Here is a 19,974-nt window from a genome sequence, read left to right on the forward strand (position 1 = left end):
TTAAAACGAACCCCCTCCATACTCAAAGTTTCAGCCACTACATTATAGTCTAGCTCGCTAAAGTGAGCCAATTGCCAATGCTCATCGTCAAGTACAGACAAAGTAGGGAGGTGCATCAATGAATTAAATGAAGAAATTCATGTAGGAACCATCTTACCATGAATAAATTTTTGTTGTTTCGCATCAAGATAAGAAAAATTGGCATAAAACTCAAACATCTATGAATAATTTGCCATGTTAACGCGGGCGGAGCTGCAGAAAACACCACAATTTCTTCTCACTATCTCAGCACGAATGAGATCATAGGTGGGATTATTTTCAAATGGTTCCTCTTGAAACTCTAACCCTCTCTCCCTAACCACAGATTTCTCATGAATTCTTTTGAACATATCGGCCGCATGCTTATTGGCAAATAAATCAGTATCATAATCAGCAGGAGGTGGCGGTGGTGGGTTTTGGTCTCAGAAGGTTGAAGCATCCTTTTTCTGGGCAGCTCGGGGTGTGTTTCTTTTAGGTTCAGTGGCCATAACAATTCTTCAACAATTTCTCAACTTCCCACGTTCCTAAAACAATTTGGGCAGCACCTCTCCTTGATTTCCCACTCCCCAAAATTACCAAATCACTATGAACAAGCAACCCAAACACTTAGACCAAACAAAACCCCTTAATTTCTCAATAAAAATTCTCAAAACAGTCCAAATCATCAATCCAATAATTAAAAGCCACCCAAGATGCTCCAAACATGCCCCACTAGTTTCTACACAGCCAAATATCAATTTTTTCCAAGTTTGTAATAAGAAATCACCAAAAAGGTTATGTGCACTTACTTGAATGTGAGACCTTCATACATTGTCTTCTTCTTCTTGTCTCCTTGCCAAGTGAAACAATCAAAACTCCATGGAAGAGTGGGTTTCTCTTTTCTTTTCTTTTTTTTTTTTTTTTTGAAATAAAGGGTATGAGATGAAGAAATTGCTATTAGAAAATGAAGAGAAGGGAGAAATTATTGGAATGGAAAAAAAAATTTGGCTGAGAATGAAAATTAAGGAGGTTAGGGTGAGAAAGAGAAGAAAATGAAGAAAAGGAGAAAAAATTGGGGATTTTACCCTGTCTGCGTGACACGGGCCGCGACTTTGCCTTTTAAATGCTGCGACCTGCATCGCATTTTCTGGAAATCCTGAGGAGCCAGGGCCGCGGCCCAACTCTATCATACTGCAACCCGCATCAAATTTTCTGGGCATCCTCGACTCCTCATGCCGCGACTCACCCTAACCATTCTGCGACCTTTAACAATTTTGTTTTTTTTCTTTTCTTTGAGTTTTCACGCTTTCCAACGGTTCTCAATTATAGGAAAAAAATAAAAACAAAAACAACACTGTTCAAAAGTAAACAAAACAACAGAAAACAGTAAAAGTTAGGGTGCCTCCCATTAGCGCTGTCGTTAACGTCATTTAGCCGGACGATGAACTCGTTTAGATTGGCTTCAACAGTTTGATTGACTTGGCTTGGTCAAAGGAACCATCCAAGTATGGCTTCAATCGCTGCCCATTCACCTTGAAAGGATTTCCATTCTTTCCTTGCACTTCCACTGAGCCATATGGAAACACTCTCACAACAGTAAAAGGACCTGACCATCTTGACTTCAATTTTCCATGAAATAGTCTCAACCTTGAATTAAAAAGAAGCACCTACTACCCAGGTTGAAACTCTTTTCTGGCTAAGTTCTTTTCATGCCAAGCTTTGGTGCGCTCCTTATAGATTTTTGCATTTTTGTATGCCTCATTACAAAATTCATCAAGCTCATTCAGTTGCAAAATTCTATTCTCACTAGCAGCATTCCAATCAAAGTTTAACATTTTCATTGCCCAATATGCCCTGTGCTCTAATTCAACTGGAAGATGACAAACTTTTCCAAAAACTAATCGATATGGAGACATACCTATAGGTGTTTTAAACGCGATTTTGTAAGCCCATAGTGCATCATCTAACTTTTTTGACCAGTTTTTCCATGATCTATCCACAGTCTTCTCAAGGATACTTTTCACCTCTCTGTTTAAAATTTTAGCTTGGCCATTTGATTGGGGATGATATGGCAATGCAGTGCGGTGGTATACACCATAGCAAGCTAGAAGTGTATCAAGTTGTTTGTTGACAAAATGACTCCCTTCATCGCTAATGAGAGCTCGAGGTGTACCAAAGCGAGTGAAAATATGTTTATGTAGAAAGTTCAACATAGTTTTATCGTCATTGGTCTTCTTAGCAGCAACTTCCACCAATTTTGACACATAATCAACTACTAACATGATGTACTCATTATTGTAAGATGGTGAAAATGGACCCATGAAGTCAATGCCCTAAACATTAAAAAGCTCAACTTCCAAAATCACATTGAGGGGCATCTCATTTCTCCTTGAGATATTACGTGTGCCCTGACAATGATCACAAGCTTTCACAAAAGAATTGGCATCTTTAAATAGGGTAGGCCAATAGAAACCACTTTGAAATACCTTAGCTGTTGTTCTTGTGGCTCAAAAATTCCCACCACATTGTAAATTGTGACAATGGGCAAGAATAGAATGCATCTCATCCTCAGGTACACAACGACGAATGACTTGGTCAACACAATGCCTATAGAGAATAGGCTCTTCCCAATAGTAATGCTTCACCTCAGAGTAAAATTTCTTCAACTGTTGCCTCGTCATCTCAGGAGGCACAATCTTTGCAACAAGGAAATTCATAAAATCAGCAAACCAAGGCACAATAGAATTTTCACTCCCCCCAAATAACTGTTCATCTAGAAAGAAATCATTAATCTGCACAACTTTCTCATTCTGACTCTCTTCTACTTCAAGTCTTGACAAGTGATCAGATACTAGGTTTTCAGTACCCTTTTTGTCACGAATCTCCATATCAAACTCTTGTAGCAATAGAACCAATCTAATTAAGAGAGGCATTGCATCTTTCTTAGTCATCAAATACTTGATAGCAAAGTGATCAATATACACAATCACCTTGTTACCAATCAGATAAGGTTTGAACTTGTTAAAATAAAATACTATGGCTAGAAATTATTTTTTCTGTTGCAGCATAATTCAACTACGCATCATTGAGAGTTCTACTGGCATAGTAAATTGAGTGAATACCTTGTCAATACGCTGCCCCAAGACTGCACCCACAACATGATCACTAGCATCACACATCAATTGAAACGGTAAGTCCTAGTTTGGAGCCACAACAATAGGTGCAGATATCAGCTTCTCCTTTAGTACCTTGAAAGCATGAAGGCACTCCTCATTGAAAGAAAAAACCACACCATTCATCAACAGTGTAAAGAGAGGTTCAGACACTTTAGAAAAATCTTTGATAAAACCCTGCATGGCCAAGGAAACTTCTTACACCCTTCACTGACACCGGAGGTAGTAATTTCTCAATTGTTGCAATTTTGGCTCTATCCACCTCAATACCATCTCTAGAGATCTTGTATCCCACAACAATTACTTCTCTCACCATGAAGTGACACTTCTCCCAGTTAAGAACTAGAAGAGACTCCTCACACCGCTGCATAACTGCATCCAGATTTCTCAAGCACACATCAAATGAAGACCCAAAAATAGAAAAGTCATCCATAAAGATCTCAATAGTCTTCTCCACCATATCAGAAAAAATAGCCATCATGCAACATTGAAAAGTAGTAAGAGCATTGCATAACCCGAATGGCATTCTCCAGAAAGAAAAAGTACCATAAGGACACGTGAAAGTTGTCTTCCCTTGGTCTTCTGGAGCAATAGCAATCTGATGGTACCCTGAATACCCATCCAAGAAGCAGTAGTAGTTGTGGCCTGCTTGTCTGTCAAGCATTTGATCAAGGAAAGGCAAAGGAAAATAATCCTTCCTTGTTGCCTTGTTGAGCTTGCGGTAATCAATACAAATTCTTCACCCCATCACAGTTCTAGTTGGGATGAGTTCATTGTTCTCACTCTTCAACACAGTCATACCACCCTTCTTCAGTACCACTTGCACTGAACTCACCCATGCACTATCAGAAATCGGGTATACAACCCCATTACCAAGCCACTTTAAAATTTATTTTCTCACCAACCTCCTTCATAGTTGGATTCAATCTTCTCTGAGCTTCAGTAGAAGGCTTGCTGTCATCTTCAAGGCAGATTTTATGCATCACTGTAGTGGGACTAATCCCTATAATATCCACTAGAGACCATCCAATCGCAAGCTTGTGAGCCCTTAACACCCGTAACAATTTCTCAAGCTCCACACTAGACATGTGTGCTGACACAATTACTGGTAAAGTTTCATTCTCACCCATGTATACATACTTGCAAATGTTCTGGTAAAGTCTTCAACTCAAGAACTGGTGGTTTTTCAACTAATGGAGGTGATCTCTCAAATCCTTGTCCCAACTTCTCATATTTCTTTCTATAAAATGGCCCTTGAGAATTCACCCAATTCACATACTTCATGACTTCGGCGTCATTAAACTCATCATCACCAAACTGAGTTAAAGCTAACTCTAAAGCTTCAGACACTAAAGACTTCTCAGAAACAACTTGATCAACCACACTCAAAGAAAAACAACTATCACTTTCTCTTGGATACGACATAGCCTTGAACACATTAAAAACCACTTCCTCTCCCTGGACTCGGAGCTTCAACTCACCTTTTTGAACATTAATAAGCGCTTGGCCCGTGGCTAGGAATGGTCTTCCAAGAATGATAGGCAGATCTGCTTCTACCTCCATATTAAGAACAATAAAATCAGCAGGGAAAATAAACTTATCCAGTTTCACAAGAACATCTTCAATGATACCCTGTGGGTGCTCCACCGATTGATCTGCCAACTGTAGAGTAACTGTTGTTGGTCTTGCTTCACCCAAACCAAGTTTTTTGAACACAGATAAGGGCATCAGATTAATACTCGCCCCCAAATCACACAATGCATGCTTACACTCAAATTTTCCAATTGTGTAAGGTATAGTAAAGCTCCCCGGATCTCTCAACTTTTGGGCAGCTTTCTTTGCAATATTGCACTACATTATTTCAGTGAGCACCACAGTTTCATAGTCTTCCATCTTTCTTTTCTTAGACAGAATCTCTTTCATGAACTTCACATAACTAGGCATCTGCTCCAAAGCCTCAACAAAAAGGATATTGATGTGAAGCTTTTTGAACACCTCTAAAAACTTAGAAAACTGTTTATCAAGAGTAGTTTTTCTAAGCCTCTGAAGATATGGAACTCGATTTGACTGGTCAACAACAACTAGAGGAATCGTCTCTATGCTTTGGTGATCTTCATTAACCCATTGCTCAACTGTATCAGACATTTCACCCAAATCTTCATTTTGAACCACTGGTTGTTGTACACTAGACTGCTCAATTTGTTTACCATTCCTCAGAGTAATTTCCTGACATTGCTCCTTGGGATTAATTTCAGTGTTGCTAGGAAAATTTCCCTGAGGTCTATTATTCAGCATATTGGCCAATTGCCCCACTTGTGTTTCAAGATTTCTGATAGAAGATCTGGTCTCAGTCATAAACTGAGTCTGGGTGTTGGTAAAAGTCAATAGCGCAGCTTGTATTTCATTAGGCCTGTCTGGTGGAGCTTGTGGCCTAGGCTGTTGTGATGAAGAGGCTTGATTCATTTGTTGTTGAGGCATATTCTGCTAAAACTGACCCTGAAACTGAGGTTGCTGGCCTTGATTGTTTCTCCAAAAAAAGTTGGGGTGATTTCTCCACCCAACATTGTAAGTGTTGGAGAATGGATTGTTGAATTGCCTCTGAAAATTTCCCACAGCTTGAACCTGAGCTTGGTCCATAGGAATGTTATTATTATCACTAGTAGGACACTGATCAAAAGATTGAGAACCACCACAAATTTCACACCTAGACGCCATCTAAATCGCATTAGCAGACACAATATTCTGCTGCAATTGTTTCATCAGCAAGGTTACTTGTGCTGTCAAAGCAGTAATTGCATCAAGTTCATGTACCCCAGCTACCTTTATAACCCTAGACGACCTCTCATCAGACCACTGATGATTTCTTTTGGCCATGTCCTCTAACAATTCATAAGCGTCATTGGCACTCTTACTCATGAATGCCCCACCAGCTGCAGCATCAATACTTGTTCTTGTTGTACCACACAGCCCGTTGTAAAAATTGTGGACCAACATCCACTGTTCTATACCATGATGGGGACATTTTCTCAATAGCTCCTTGAAACGTTCCCAAGCATCATATAATGACTCCCCATTCATCTGGTAGAAGTTATTAATTTCTCCCCTCAATTTAGCTACCTTCGAGGGATGGAAAAACTTGGCCAACAATTTCTGAGCAAGGTCCTGCCACGTATTAATAGAGCTTGCCTGCAACGAATTCAACCAGCTCTTAGCTCTATCGCGCAGAGAAAATGGGAAGAGTTTCAACCTTATAGCATCATCACTGACCACATTGTACTTGAAGGTATCACACAACTCCAAGAAATTTTCCAAGTGCATATGGGGGTCTTCAGAAGGCAAACCACCAAATTGGACAATGGACTGCACCATTTGCAAGATCACCAGCTTAATCTCAAAATTATTGGCCTCCACAACTGGCGGTCTTATACAGTTTTGTACTCCCATAACAGTAGGTATTACATAGTCTCTCAGGCTCCTTACAGCAGGATTTGGAGCCTGACCTTGAACAACCTCGGGGACCTCACTATTCCCGACATTTTGTGCCATCTCCATAGTCTGAAGAGCCAACCTCTTGTTCTTTAGTTTTGTTTGCAAGCCTTCTCAATCTCAGGATTAACAAGAACAAGACTATCTACTCCTCTTCTGCTAAGCATATAACAAAACTACCTAAAATTTACAAAGAAACGCAGCTGAAACAGGTTAGAAACAAGACAATGAACAACCAAATTAGAAATAAAATTAATTAGACTGATATTGATAGTTTTCAGTCCCCGACAACGTCTCCAAAAACTTGTTGCGAAATTTATTGCTACGCAAATGCATGTATCACTTCCAGTTTTAAAATCTTGGCAAAACCATGTATCATCCCACAAGGACCGAATCACCAATCACCAGTCAATTAATTCTTAGTTTCTATTTGGTCAAACAATGATTGATTTCCTTGTAACAAGGAGAAATAAAATTGCATAAATAATAAACAAAACACTAATAAAACAAATAGCAATGGAAAACCTTAGGATAAAACAATAAGAGAACAATTAGGGAATTTAATATCATAAACTACCCTCCCTATTAATCACTAGTACAATTTACCATAATCTTCTTCTTCTTGTTTCAACTAACGAATCGACAAGAGTAGTTTATAATCATATTATGAATTAAAAACCCAACCTAAGTGAAAATTCCCTATATTTCTATGAAAAATTTAATCACAAAGGAAGCATTAACCAAAACAACTCAAAGTATTACACAATTAATCTAGATACTTTCGTCCTAAATTATAGAATTGCATCCTAACAACCAAAGAAAATTCAAATCGCACTTTTCAGATTATTTATTCAAATTCATATAAGTAATGATTATGGATGGCCAATCAACAATCAATCAATAAACATAGATTACAAGGAATTGAACAATTGATGAAGAAGAAATAAAAATAGCATTAATTCATAATTAGGGATTCAAACGATTCAATTAACAACCCTAAACATAAAATTAGTTCATAATTGTAATTCTAAACATAAAGAAATTAAAAAATAAACATGAAATATAAAGAGTAGATGAATGAAAAAAATAATAGATGAAGCCTCCAATGGTGTTCTCCAAGGTTCCAGCCACCCAAAACTCTCTCTCTCCTTTCACCCCTTCTCATTTTTTTCTTTCCTTTTCTTTTTATAAAACCTATTTTTTTTCTTTTTGAAAGGAGGCGGGCCACGACCCTACTTATACCATGCTGCGACCCGTGTCCTATATTCCATGAGAATTTTCTCTTCCAAGCTGCGGCCCTCCAAAGCCATGCTGCGATCCGTGTCCTGACTCCAAAGTGCTGCTTCTGTGAAGGGGCTAGCCGCAGCTCCAAATTTCTCAAGACGTGGCCCTTAATGAATTCTTCAAATTTTGCAATTTTAAACCCGAAAAATCACCAATGCCTTCAAATCGTGTCGGGATCCATCCTTTATTGAAAACAACACCAAACTTGGGCTTTTTTTATTCTCTTTTTGAACCAATTTCCTCCAAGTATTCAAATCTTCCTTTATATGCACTAAAACTGAAAAACAATCAAACAAAAGCATAAAACCGCACTAAATGAAATAAAAACAACATAAAAGACTACCTAAATCACCACCTAAACATGACATAAACTAGACTTAACAGTGATTTGGGAATCCAATTTGGAGCCCACTTAGCGAGATCAGGGGACGTTTCCAACGTCCCGACAACTGGGAATAATAGCTCTATAAGATGGGGTTTGGGGTGAGCCTCGAGATTTGGATCAAATCCCTAATAGGAATATGTTTATGTTGTGACTAGATTTTTCCAGGGCTCAAGAATGGGATAGTGTAGCATCTTGAAATTTTACTTAGTTAGATAGTAGTAGTAGCAGTAGTAGTAGTAGCTAGTAGTAGCTTGTAGTATGTTAGTTTCCGTGAATTTTTGTTCAAGCCGGGACTTAGTTGGAAACTCATAGCAACAGTTATAGGTTTTATAAGTTTAGCCTATAGTTTAGAAATATTAATTATAACATAAGGTTTGATTAATATTGTTGGTCCTAGAAATATTTTTTATCATAACCTAAGGTTTAGATAGAATTATTAAGAATATGACACTTGTCACAAGCATGTTTACTAAGGAATTATGTATTTTTGATGAATAGTTTAATTAAAAGAAAGATCTAGAAGCTCTAGAACCTTCCAGCAACTGTTAGGAGCACGTTTTACTCACTCAAAGTCGTTTTAATCCATTCAAAATATGCTAAAAAGGTGCAAATATGTGTTTGATATATCAACGTATGTCAATATATCGCAGTTATAAGGGCCGATATATAGCCTACGGGAGATACGGAAAACACGGGGACTTCGTACAAACGAAAGCACGAAGGCTCGAGGCATAGGTAGGGGTGACATATCGCCTAGGGATGTCGATATATCGGCTCCTAGAGCCATTTTTGAAATATTTGAAGAACCGAGCTAGAAACAACCCTTGACCACTTGGACTTGTTCTTGAATGATTTTGACTGAGTTCTAGGCACCTGTTGAACAAAAATTCAAATCTTTTTCATTTTATATTCATTTATTTATTCATTCTAAAAGGGGTTAGTTTCACTCCATGAACTCTATAAATAGGACCTAGTACTCAGCCATTTCCTTCATTCTTCAAGCATTCTTCAGAGCCTCCAAGATGCTAAGATTATCATAGAGAGAAACACTTGGGTTTTGGGATAAAAGCTTTTCTAGTCTAAGCTTTTCTAAAAAATTGGGAAGGAAGATATAGTGTTATTTCGGTATCGAGGTGTAGATCAAAGTCACAGTTCATCCAAGGTATTCTTATCCTTAAGTTCAGTTCTTCATGGTTCTTTAGTTTTCTTTTGTTTTTTTTTCCAGTTCCTAACTCTTTGTTATGATTCTTGGTTAGGGGTTTAAGTTCTTTGAAACTTAAGGTTTTCGGTAAGTTTCTACTTTGATGGTTTAGTCTCTTTCTCATCTCCTTTTCTTTAGGAACTCATGGTTTACTGTTTATTTTAGGAGTATTCCAAATCCCATTCTTGTCTCCATATCCCGATTTTTGGTAAGGAAAATAGGTTAGATTATATGTGTTTATATGTTTATGTTATGATATGATATGTGTTATATGTTTCGTACTCGCTTGGGCATATGACTTGCTTAGATAGCTAGCCCCAAGAATTTTTATCATTTTCGTGGTTTAGAGTTATGATTTACCCTACCTCGATTAGTAGACAGAGGACCTAGATGGATTATCATATACTATAGTTGTGATCTAACCTACCTCGATTAGTAGACTGAGGACCTAGATGGTTTTATCACATACCACGTTAATGAGTTAATGACCATTATTATTGTAGTCCTATATGATATACATTTTTATAGTCATATGTTTTATAGTATATGCATTATGATATAGTCTTATGTTTTATGATTTATGACATATAAGTTTTTAGTAGATTTTCCTTGCTGGGCAATAGGCTCATTCCTTTCTTTTTAGATGGTGCAGGAAAATGAGCATGGAAGGCGGGAAGGATCCGTGGCAGCTTGGCATGTATGTTGAGGATGAATGAATTAAATGGACTGGAAGATCGAGGATGACATTGTTTTTTAAGTCTTTTGATTTATGTTTTTATGTATTTCCGCACTTAGTATTTTAAACAATTGAATTAATGTTTATGTTTATGTTTTATAACAATGAGATCCCATACCATATTTTGTATTTGGTACAATATTTTGGGGTTTGAATAAACTTCTATTATTTATTGTCGTATGTATTTAAAGTAGTAGTTATGTCTTAGTAGTTTTTAATGGTCTGAGGTCTTAGAAATAGTCGGGGCATTATAGTTGGTATCAGAGCCCACAGTTCATATGACATGAAGTTCTCCTTGATACACACGTACAAGCTCTGAATCTAATCGCCAAATGTAAGTGTTTATGTTTATTATGTGGATGTTTATGTTTATAGCTAACGTTTTAGTCATTATGTTTTAGTTAAAATGGATTGAGTCTTGACCTATCATGATATCCGAGCCATTAAGGCATTGAAAAGGACTAGATAGCCAAGGAATACAGTAGGAGTGTTAGAAAGAATCACTCAGAGACTGATCTTATTCCACAAGGAGATAGTTCACCTTCAGAATACTAAGCAAATTATGATGAGAGCTACAAAACAATATGTCCTAGTAATTAGGGTTTTTAAAGATTTTCCTTTTCTAATTTCAACATTAGAAGAAATACGGGAGACTATAGATGATGATGATGATGATTTACCAATATCCATGAGATACTATTTTCTCAAACTTAGGTTCACCTCTAAGTTGGAATTTTAATTCACTAATGAACAAAAGCATATCATCTTTATGAATCTTCCCCGAGGAAATTTTGAGGCTCAAGATAATGATTATTATGAAGAAATAGATGATGATATGTTAAATAAAGGGTCAGATGTAGAAGATCCTAATTTTTAGGTTTACCCTAGTTGTTTTTAGTTTAGTTTTTTTTTATCTATTTGAATTTATGATTGTACTTAGTGAAAATCTTTTTCCAAATGAATATTATTGTTATTTTTTAATGACATGTATGAGCTTGATTTTTTTTACAATCATAATAAATAATAAAATCAATAAATAATGACTGAGTTCAGTGAGGGTGGATACAAATCAATGGATTGGGTTCTGTATTGAGATTTTAGGGGGCCATAGTAGTGGGAATAGTTTTACTGATCCTAGCCCTCCCTCAATATGGTTAACTTTGGAACAACGATGAGTTTTGAGCCTGATAATTAAGTCATATAGGATGATTAGAAACAGACTTAGAAAATAATAAAGATGGTTAATTTTCTAAGTATAGAAACACACCCTAATTATAAAGAAGACTTACATAATTTTTCATAAGAAATCATAACTAGTAGGTTCGAGTTATGTTTTCTTAGACTATGTCTTGCCTTAGAGCCTATTAGGGTACGTTCTAACATGTTTTTCTTGACTGCTAGAACTTTGCGAAAGATGTCGCTCAGAATGTCTGCACGCACAGCCTGAAATGCCTCCAACACCGCCAACGAGACTAACGAAGCCCCTCCAGCCCAAAGAAGGGGAATGCGTGCTACCAATGCTGCTACTAATAGAAGTGCACCACCTCCGATTGACAACACCGTTGAAATTGTCCAGCTAAGGCAACAAGTGGAAGAGCTGCTGTAGTAATAACGACAATAGACTCAGCCTCAAACTCAGCCTCAGCCTCACCCGCAACCGCAGCCTCAACCTCAGCAAGCGACTCAAGCACCCCCAACAAGTAGGTCCGTATGGGGGATGGTCAATGGCGAACTATGCGCCTTACCCAGCTTAGTACATAGAGCCAGTCTATGAGTGGTATTGTAAGCAACATGATCCAAACATTGAAGGGACAACTGACCCCTTCGAGGCGGAAGAATGGCTTAGAGATGTAGAGCCGATCCTAGCACACATGAACCTCGGCAACGTAGATCGCATATCCTGTGTTTCATCTCTTTTGAAGAAGGATTCTAGAATCTGGTTGGATTTAGTACAACAGACTCACAACGTCGCCACCATGACATGGACTAGATTTGTGGAACTATTTCACAAGAAGTACTATAACTCGACAGTCATCGCTGCGAGGGCAGAAGAATTCTCCAGTCTCAAGCAGGGCAACTGAATGGTAGCAGAGTATGCTTGACAGTTCGACCAACTAGCCAAGTTTGCAGCAGAGCTGGTCCCAACCAACTTTTGGAGGGTCACAAAGTTTGTTAGGGGACTCGGACCCAAAATTGAGCGAGGAGTCAAGCTAGCAAACCCTAGAACCACTTCTCACACTGATGCTCTAGAAACGGCTATAGAGGTAGAGAGGCTTTAGGAAAATGTTAGTAAGGAGGAGGCCAGCAAGACTGAATCTAAGCAGCAGAATCAACCTCATAATGGTTGGAACGACAACAACAACCATCAGCATAGCAACAATAATGTCCAGAAGAGAAGGTATCCTGATAGTAAGTAGGCCAACAGTGACAAAAGAACACAGACTAGTAATGGAAACAATAGGTCGGTTATGTAAAATACCCGCAGTGCTCCAAATGCCAAAAGAAACATCCTGGGAGTGTCGTGGAAACACCAAAGGATGTTACAATTGTGGCCAGAAAGGTCATCAGAAGAGGGAATGTCCACAGCTCAAGCAAGAAGAAAAAAGGGACAACAAGATGCTTCCAACCAGAGTCTTTGCATTGACCCAGGGAGAAGCTGAAGCTAGTAAGAAAGTGGTCACAGGTCAGATTCCTATCCTCGATAATATATGTTCAGTATTATTCGATTCGGGAGCAACACACTCATATATCTCATTAGGAATGATAGAGAAATTAGACAAACCTTGTGAAAGGTTTAGAACTAGGTTTGTGACTGAATTACCTTTGGGCGAAGTAGTCCTATCATCACGGATAGTACGAGGCGTACCGATCGAAATTGAGGACATAGAACTAGAAGGAGACCTGGATTGGCTAGCAAGGCATGGCACAACCATCGACTGTAGACGTAAGCAAGTGATGTTCAAAACTCCTGAAGGTTAGAGAAAATGATTTAGAGGCTATTGTGGTATGGTGGTTGAAATTCTAGTTCTGGTGTATGTTGGGCTAGATTTTGATGAATCAAGTTGGGATCAAATGCAAGAAAAATCGAGGGATTTGTGGGTTCACGGGGGCGCGTCGCGACCCTGTTCATGAGCGCCGCAGCCCGTGTGACCCAAAAGGCCCTGGGGGGCTTGTTGATTCGTGGGCCACCTACCCTTGGAGCTAGAGGTTGGCGCCTCTGAAATTGGGGGTGTGCCACGACCCTTAGGGCCAAGTTGCGGCCCGCCTAGGCAACCTTAGCCAAATTTGGTTTTTAGGCTCGGGGACTTTGACCTAAGCGCTCGGGACGAATTCTATTGCCCGTTTTAGTAGAATCCGAGGTCCCAAAGGCTAGTATTTTATTTCAAAGCATTTAATTGGGTTAGATTTTTGATAGTTATCCATTGTCGCTTGTGACTAGGGTTACTATTAAGGCTTGGGATTAAGGATCGTGCTCGCTACCGCTCCACACCTTCCGTTCAGAACTCGAGATAAGAAAATCGCACCTGAGCTGTGAATGGGGCTAAGATCCCTTGTAAATGAATATATGTGGAATTATAAATGTATTTGTGAATGGAAATATCTGGATAGGGATGTTAGCTTATGCTGCTTTTGATTTCATGCTTCGCAACGTGTATGTATGCTATGTTTGATGTGAAGTCCGACCTAAGGGAGCCAGAGCTGATGTTATGTGTACTGAATGCAGCTCCACCTAAGTGAGCCGAGATTAGCTAAATAACTAGAAAGCTCGGCCTATGTAGAGTCCCGGAACTTCACTTAGCTAGTTAGATAATAGTAGTAGCTAGTAGTAGTTATAGTATGATAGTTACTGCGGTTTTTGGTTCAAGTCGGGACTTAGTTGAACACTCGTAGAAACTGTAATGCCCCGGATTCCCTAATGTGGTTTAACGGCTGGATTTGTAGGTCGGGAGGGCCATGATTGTTTAATTAAGCCATTTAATGTGTTTATGCATGTTTATGAGAATTATATTATAATATAATGTTAATTGTATGCATGTCGGTGATATATGTTGAGACCACATTATGATGTGGGTTTTCTCGAGCTGTTCGACATAAGATGATCGTAGAATATTGATTAGCGGTTTAGTCACAACGAGATTAAGTATCGGGACTTGGGTTGAGTCTCGGGGTGATTTTGATGATTAGAGCGTTACCGGGAGATAAAGGGTAACGGGATGTGAATTGTTGGTGTTTATGATTACTGAGAATAGCGGGAATTAGAGAGCGTTAATTATGATTAACGAGTTAGGAGGGAAGTACCAAAAATGCCCTTGGGAGCCTTTAGAAAGTATTAATTGACCTAGGGGTAAAATGGACATTTCACCCCTAGGATAGATATATCACTTGTTGGCTGAAGGAAATGATGGAAAAACAGAGTATATTTTAGAGTTCTCCCGTACCTTCTTTTCTTCACTTTTCTTTGTGGTTTTTGAGCCAATTTTGAGGATTCAAGCTTAGGAAGCAAGCCTTGGGAGTTTGGGAGTGTGTTCCACTATTGAAGAGCTTCTTAAGCCAAGCTTTGGGTAAGTTTTTGACCATGATTTTCTCTGGTTTGCTCTGTTTTGGTTTTGTTTTGCAGCTGAGTTTACTAGGATGAATTCATGGTTTTTGTTGGGAGTTTTGGCTAGGGTTCCCATGCTTGTGATGTTTGGGGTGTGTTAGGATGGTTTTTGGGTTTATTTGGCATCAAGAATAGGCTTTGGAAGATTGGAAATCGAGTTGGAAACGAAGGAGATGAAGAAGGTCGGTTCAGGGATGTTTTGGGCTGGAGGTAGCGCTACAGCGCCCACCCTAGGGCGCTAGCGCTCCTCAGGAGGATTTTTGGCTTTTGGGAGGTTCTGAGTAGAGCGCTGTGGCGCTAGGGGTTGAGCGCTGTAGCGCTACCCTGTTCCTTCCAAACCCCATTTTGAGTGTTTTTAAGGGTTTTTGACTTGGGGTTTCAATCCTTAAGGCCCGGGATCGATTCTACTCACCGTGTGGGCATGTTTCGAGGTCCCGAGGATGGTGCTTAGGTTAAGACCCTATTATTGTGGATTCTCATTAATGGAGGTTATAATTGGTTGTGATTAGGTAATCGCTAAGGAACTAAAAGATCGATCGTTCTCAGGGGTCGTCTTTATCATACTTCTCACTCGAACTTGAGGTAAGAAAACAGTGTATGGATACAGTTGCACCCTGTACAGGTATATGACATGCATGGTTTGATATTAAGGCTTGTTGGTTGATATATGTGAACGTGGATTGCATATTAAATGCTAATGAATGCTGATTACCTGTTTAAGACACTGACTAGTCAGGGACCGACTCTAAAGTCGATAATCACGCATTGACTGGCTCTATGGCATGAATGCGGGATCGAACCTAAGGTCGAAGAACTTATAAGCGCTTGCCTAGTCTACGACCAGATGTCTATAGCCAAGGTATACGACCCCGGTGACCGTTAGTCACGTGGCTAAGGGACGTTGTCCATAGTTACGACTCCAGAGTCATGAGGAAGGTTATGTTGGTGACTAATCACCATACACCTATCCTGATCAGTTTATGAGAGGATCACTTATCGGTTAAGCCCTAGTGACCCTATCGTCACATGGCTAGAGGGAGCGATGCTCATTACTGTGACTTTTGGCTATTGTCACCTATTCGTTGGACTGATAGTCCTGAATGGTTATTGTGATCGTTGTTGATATTATATCATGTTTTATTGTGTTTTCTTGCTGGGCCTTGGCTCATGGGTGCTATGTGATGCAGGTAAAGGAAAGGAAAAGCTTGGCCAGCCCTGAGTGGAGAGCTTGGGCGGTGTTGTGTACATACAGGGCCGCTTGACCGCCACGGTCAAGGTGTTCTCAGAGGGACTAGGGGTTTACCCTATTTTTGCCGCATAGGCCGGCGAAGTTTGTGAATTTGGAACTGTAGCGACTCTTTTGTATTACGAACTACTTGTAAACATTTTAAAAGGCTCATGAGCAGTTTATTTACTTAATGAAAAGTACCCTTTCCTTTTTACTGGTTTTCCACCTTAACCTGATAATAACACTTAGATCACGTTTTTAACCAAAGGACTCGGGTAGCGGGTCAAATTTCCGGTTCACCGTTCACCGTAACTGTTCTGGGGTAACCAGGGCGTTACAGAAACACTTATAGATTTTATAAGTTCAACCTATAGTTTAAGAATATTAATTATAACATAAGGTTTGATTAATATAGCTGATTATAAAGATGTCATTTATTATACTATAAGGTTTAGATAGAATTAATAAGATCATGACACTTGTCGTGTGCATGTTTATTTAAGGATTTAATTATAGTTTAAATAAAAGAAAGTTCTAGAAACTCTATAATCTTCCAAGACCATTAAGAGCATGACACTTGTCACAATCTTTTTTATTTGAGGAATTAAGCATTTTTAAGTGGATAATTCAAAAATAGAAGTTTCTAGAAGCTCTAGACCCTTCCAGAACTTGCTAGAATCTCGTATTACTTAGTCAAACTTGATTAATCAAGTCAAATTAAGCTGATAAAGTGCAATTACATGTCTAATATTTCAACGTATGTCAATATATCGCAGCTATAGGGCGATATATCGCCACACGGGAGATATGAAAAACATGTCAACTTCGCACGATCGAAACCATGAGCACTCGGGACATAGGGCCAGGCGATATATCGCCTAGGGTGGGCGATATATCGTCCCTAGGACCACTTTTTCAATTGTTGTAGAAACCGAGCTTGATTCATTCCTTAACCTCTTGACTAGCCTCTGAATGTTTTGACCAAGTCTTCAGCACCTGTTGAACGAATATTCAAATATTTTTCAATAAATATTCATTATTTTATTCAAGCTAAAAGGAGGTAGTTTCACTCCTTGAACTCTATAAATAAGACCTAGTACCCAACCATTTCTCTCATTCTTCAAGCTGTGTTCAGAGCCTTCAAGTTGCTGGGATTACTATAGAGTGATAAACACTTGGGTTGGGATTAAAGCTTTATCATCTTAAGCTTTATAAACACTTGGGAAGTGAGATATAGAGTGTATTTTCACTATCGAGGTGTAGATCGGCTCTAGTACATCCAAAGGTATTTTTATTCTTAAGTTCATTTCTGTATGTTTCTTTAGTTTCCTTTAGTTTTCTTTACTAAAATCCTAACTCGTTGTTTCCATTCTTGGTTAGGTATTTAAAGTTCTTTGAACTTAAGGTTTCATTTCGGTAAGTTTCTTCTTGGTGGTTTAGTTCATTTCTTTATCATCTCTTTCTTTAGAAATATTCACATTCTTATTGTTGGTATTAGGAGTGTTCCAAATCATGTCCTTGTTCTCACATATCCCGGTGTTGGTATGGAGAATAGGATAGATTTTGTATGCTTTTATGTTTTGATATGTTTATACTATGATATATGTATGATATGTTTTTAGTTGTTTTAGCATATAATTTTTTTAGATAACAACCACATAATTTGTTTAGATAACAAACATATAACTTGTTTAGATAACAAGTCCCAATAATATATTCCTTGGGCATATGATTGTTTAGATAACGAGCCCCATAAATTTATATGACTTGTTTAGATAACTAAGCCCCGTAAATTATGGGCATATGATTGCTTCGCTGGCAAGCCCCAAGAGGTATGATGGCCATTATAATGCATGTTTTATAGTCATATGTTTTGTAGTCTTATGTTTATGTTTTATGCTATATGTGCTGGTAGATTTTCCTTGCTAGGCATTAGGCTCACTCCTTTATTTTTAATGTATGGGTGGAAGGATTCATAGTAGCTTGGTTTGTGTATTAAGGATGAAGGGATTTGATGGACTGCGTGACGATTCGAGGACGATGTTATTTTTACTCTCTTTAAATTATGTTTTTATGTATTTTCCGCATTTAGCTTTGTAAACAATTTCCTTTAGTTTAAAATTATGTTTTATTTTAAAACAATGGGATCCCATACTGCTCATTTATGTATTTCAATAATTACTTTGGAATCTTTAATAAAGTTGTGAATATTTCTTATGTATGTTTTCTCAAAAATAGTAGCTAAGTCTAGTAGTTTTTAATGGTCCAAGGTCTTAGAATTAGTTGGGTCATTACAGCCTAAGGGCACCGACACCTAATTAATTATATTAAGATTGATTTATATGATTGAATTAAACTATTATTGTTGCTTAGTTTAGTACTTGTATTCTGCTCTTAATTGAACTGGTTGATATAAAGTTTGCTATGTACACTCTGTTGTTATCTGTGCTTGTTGAGTTTGGTTTTCTTACTGAGCCTTGGCTCACGGGTGCTACGTGGTGTAGGTAAAGGCAAGGGAAAGCTGGGCCAACCATGAGTTGGAGAGCTTTGGGGGTGGGGTGTACATTGGTAGATGCTTGACCACTACGGCCGAGGGATTTATTGGGACTAGAGCCAAAATTTGTATCTTTCCATTTAGGCTAGCTTCAGTTATAATTACTTTTGAGGGTTGTAACCGCCTTGTAAACATTATTTTTGGGATCCTGTGTATCAAACTATTATTTTAATGAAAGTCAACCATTATATGATCAAAATATTTTAACCCTAACTTGTCAATTGACTCTAGAAACATGTTTATGTTGAAACGACTTAATTAGAAAGTCTTGTACTATTTTAAACACAAAGTGTAAAGGTCTTGGTTATCTAGGGCGTTACAACTTGGTATCAGAGCAGTCTAGGTTTAAGGGTTCCTGAAGATTGGCTCAGCATGTACACTCGCCGCTAAATACAAGCTCGACTTAGGGTTTGGTAACCATACATGTGATTACATGTTTGAGTGTTTAAATGAAATATAAATGTTTTATCAGCATGATTATTAGGAAGCATGAGATATACTGATAGGGCCTGGCCCGTGACTGCTATGTGAATATGATAAGGCATGTTTATTTGCATTGCTATTATATGCAAATGGTTGTTTGAATGTCTGCTTGCATTATAACTGTGTGATGTTGGTTAAGTTTCAGCGTTGGACTGTGGGATGATTATAAACCTATTATCATTGCCTGACTAGCCGGGTCGTTGATTGCAGATAAACTTGGAGAATTATGCCTCCAAGGCGATCAATTCGACTAGCTGGCATTGGGGTTTAGGCTGGGGCTGATGAGCAGGGCCAGAACCCTCCACCAATTCTTGAGAACTTACAACAGTTGCTTGCTGGCATGCTAGCTAGACTTCAGTGTCAGGAAGAAGAGATTCACCTTCTGTTGCAGCAGGCTCCGCCAGGGAGTGCTGCACCTAACTTGCCACCAGTTGTGGCACCAGTTGTACAACTTCATGAGATTGGAAATAGGTGGGAGCCACTCTACGAAATATTTAGGAAACAACATCCTCCAGCCTTTGAGGGAGAACCAGATCCACCTAGAATAGTGGATGAGTTTCATTACCTCCATCCTGTGGATGCCAAAAATCTACCAAGGAAAAAAGGTCTGGACCCTTACTGAAATAAATGGCTAAGGGTCATCGAAGGCATCAAGTACATGTTGGAGGCAGAAGGCTACTATGTGCCACCAAGAGGCCACACACCTGCAAGGCCCCCATGCCTCACGAGGTCATTCCACGACCATGTGAGATGCCCACACAAGTCCCATGCGAGATGCCCCTGCCTCGCGTGCATGCCTCCAAGTTGCGCCCCCTCGCCTCGCGCC

The 19,974-nt window shown here is 38.8% G+C and overlaps 2 protein-coding genes and 1 non-coding gene across 3 annotated transcripts; 1 reads left to right on the plus strand and 2 right to left on the minus strand.

Moving 5' to 3' along the window:
* Positions 1-2,525: 2,525 nt before the first annotated feature.
* Positions 2,526-4,279, minus strand: LOC133823225 (uncharacterized). The gene is made up of 5 exons (XM_062255881.1): positions 4,097-4,279; positions 3,975-4,033; positions 3,394-3,844; positions 3,141-3,215; positions 2,526-3,008 (listed from the first exon to the last, which is right to left on the minus strand). Exons 1-5 carry the CDS (start codon positions 4,277-4,279, stop codon positions 2,526-2,528), a joined length of 1,251 nt encoding a protein of 416 aa, XP_062111865.1.
* A 34-nt stretch (positions 4,280-4,313) lies between these two features.
* On the minus strand, positions 4,314-5,669 carry LOC133823230 (uncharacterized). Its single transcript, XM_062255890.1, has 2 exons — positions 5,250-5,669; positions 4,314-5,042 (listed from the first exon to the last, which is right to left on the minus strand). Exons 1-2 carry the CDS (start codon positions 5,667-5,669, stop codon positions 4,314-4,316), a joined length of 1,149 nt encoding a protein of 382 aa, XP_062111874.1.
* A 526-nt stretch (positions 5,670-6,195) lies between these two features.
* LOC133813545 (small nucleolar RNA R71) lies at positions 6,196-6,302 on the plus strand. Its single transcript, XR_009884553.1, has one exon. It is a non-coding gene; the product is annotated as a small nucleolar RNA R71 (small nucleolar RNA).
* Positions 6,303-19,974: the final 13,672 nt, after the last annotated feature.

Source organism: Humulus lupulus, chromosome 1 (assembly GCF_963169125.1).
Source record: "Humulus lupulus chromosome 1, drHumLupu1.1, whole genome shotgun sequence".
In the NCBI taxonomy this organism is placed as follows: Eukaryota; Viridiplantae; Streptophyta; class Magnoliopsida; order Rosales; family Cannabaceae; genus Humulus; species Humulus lupulus.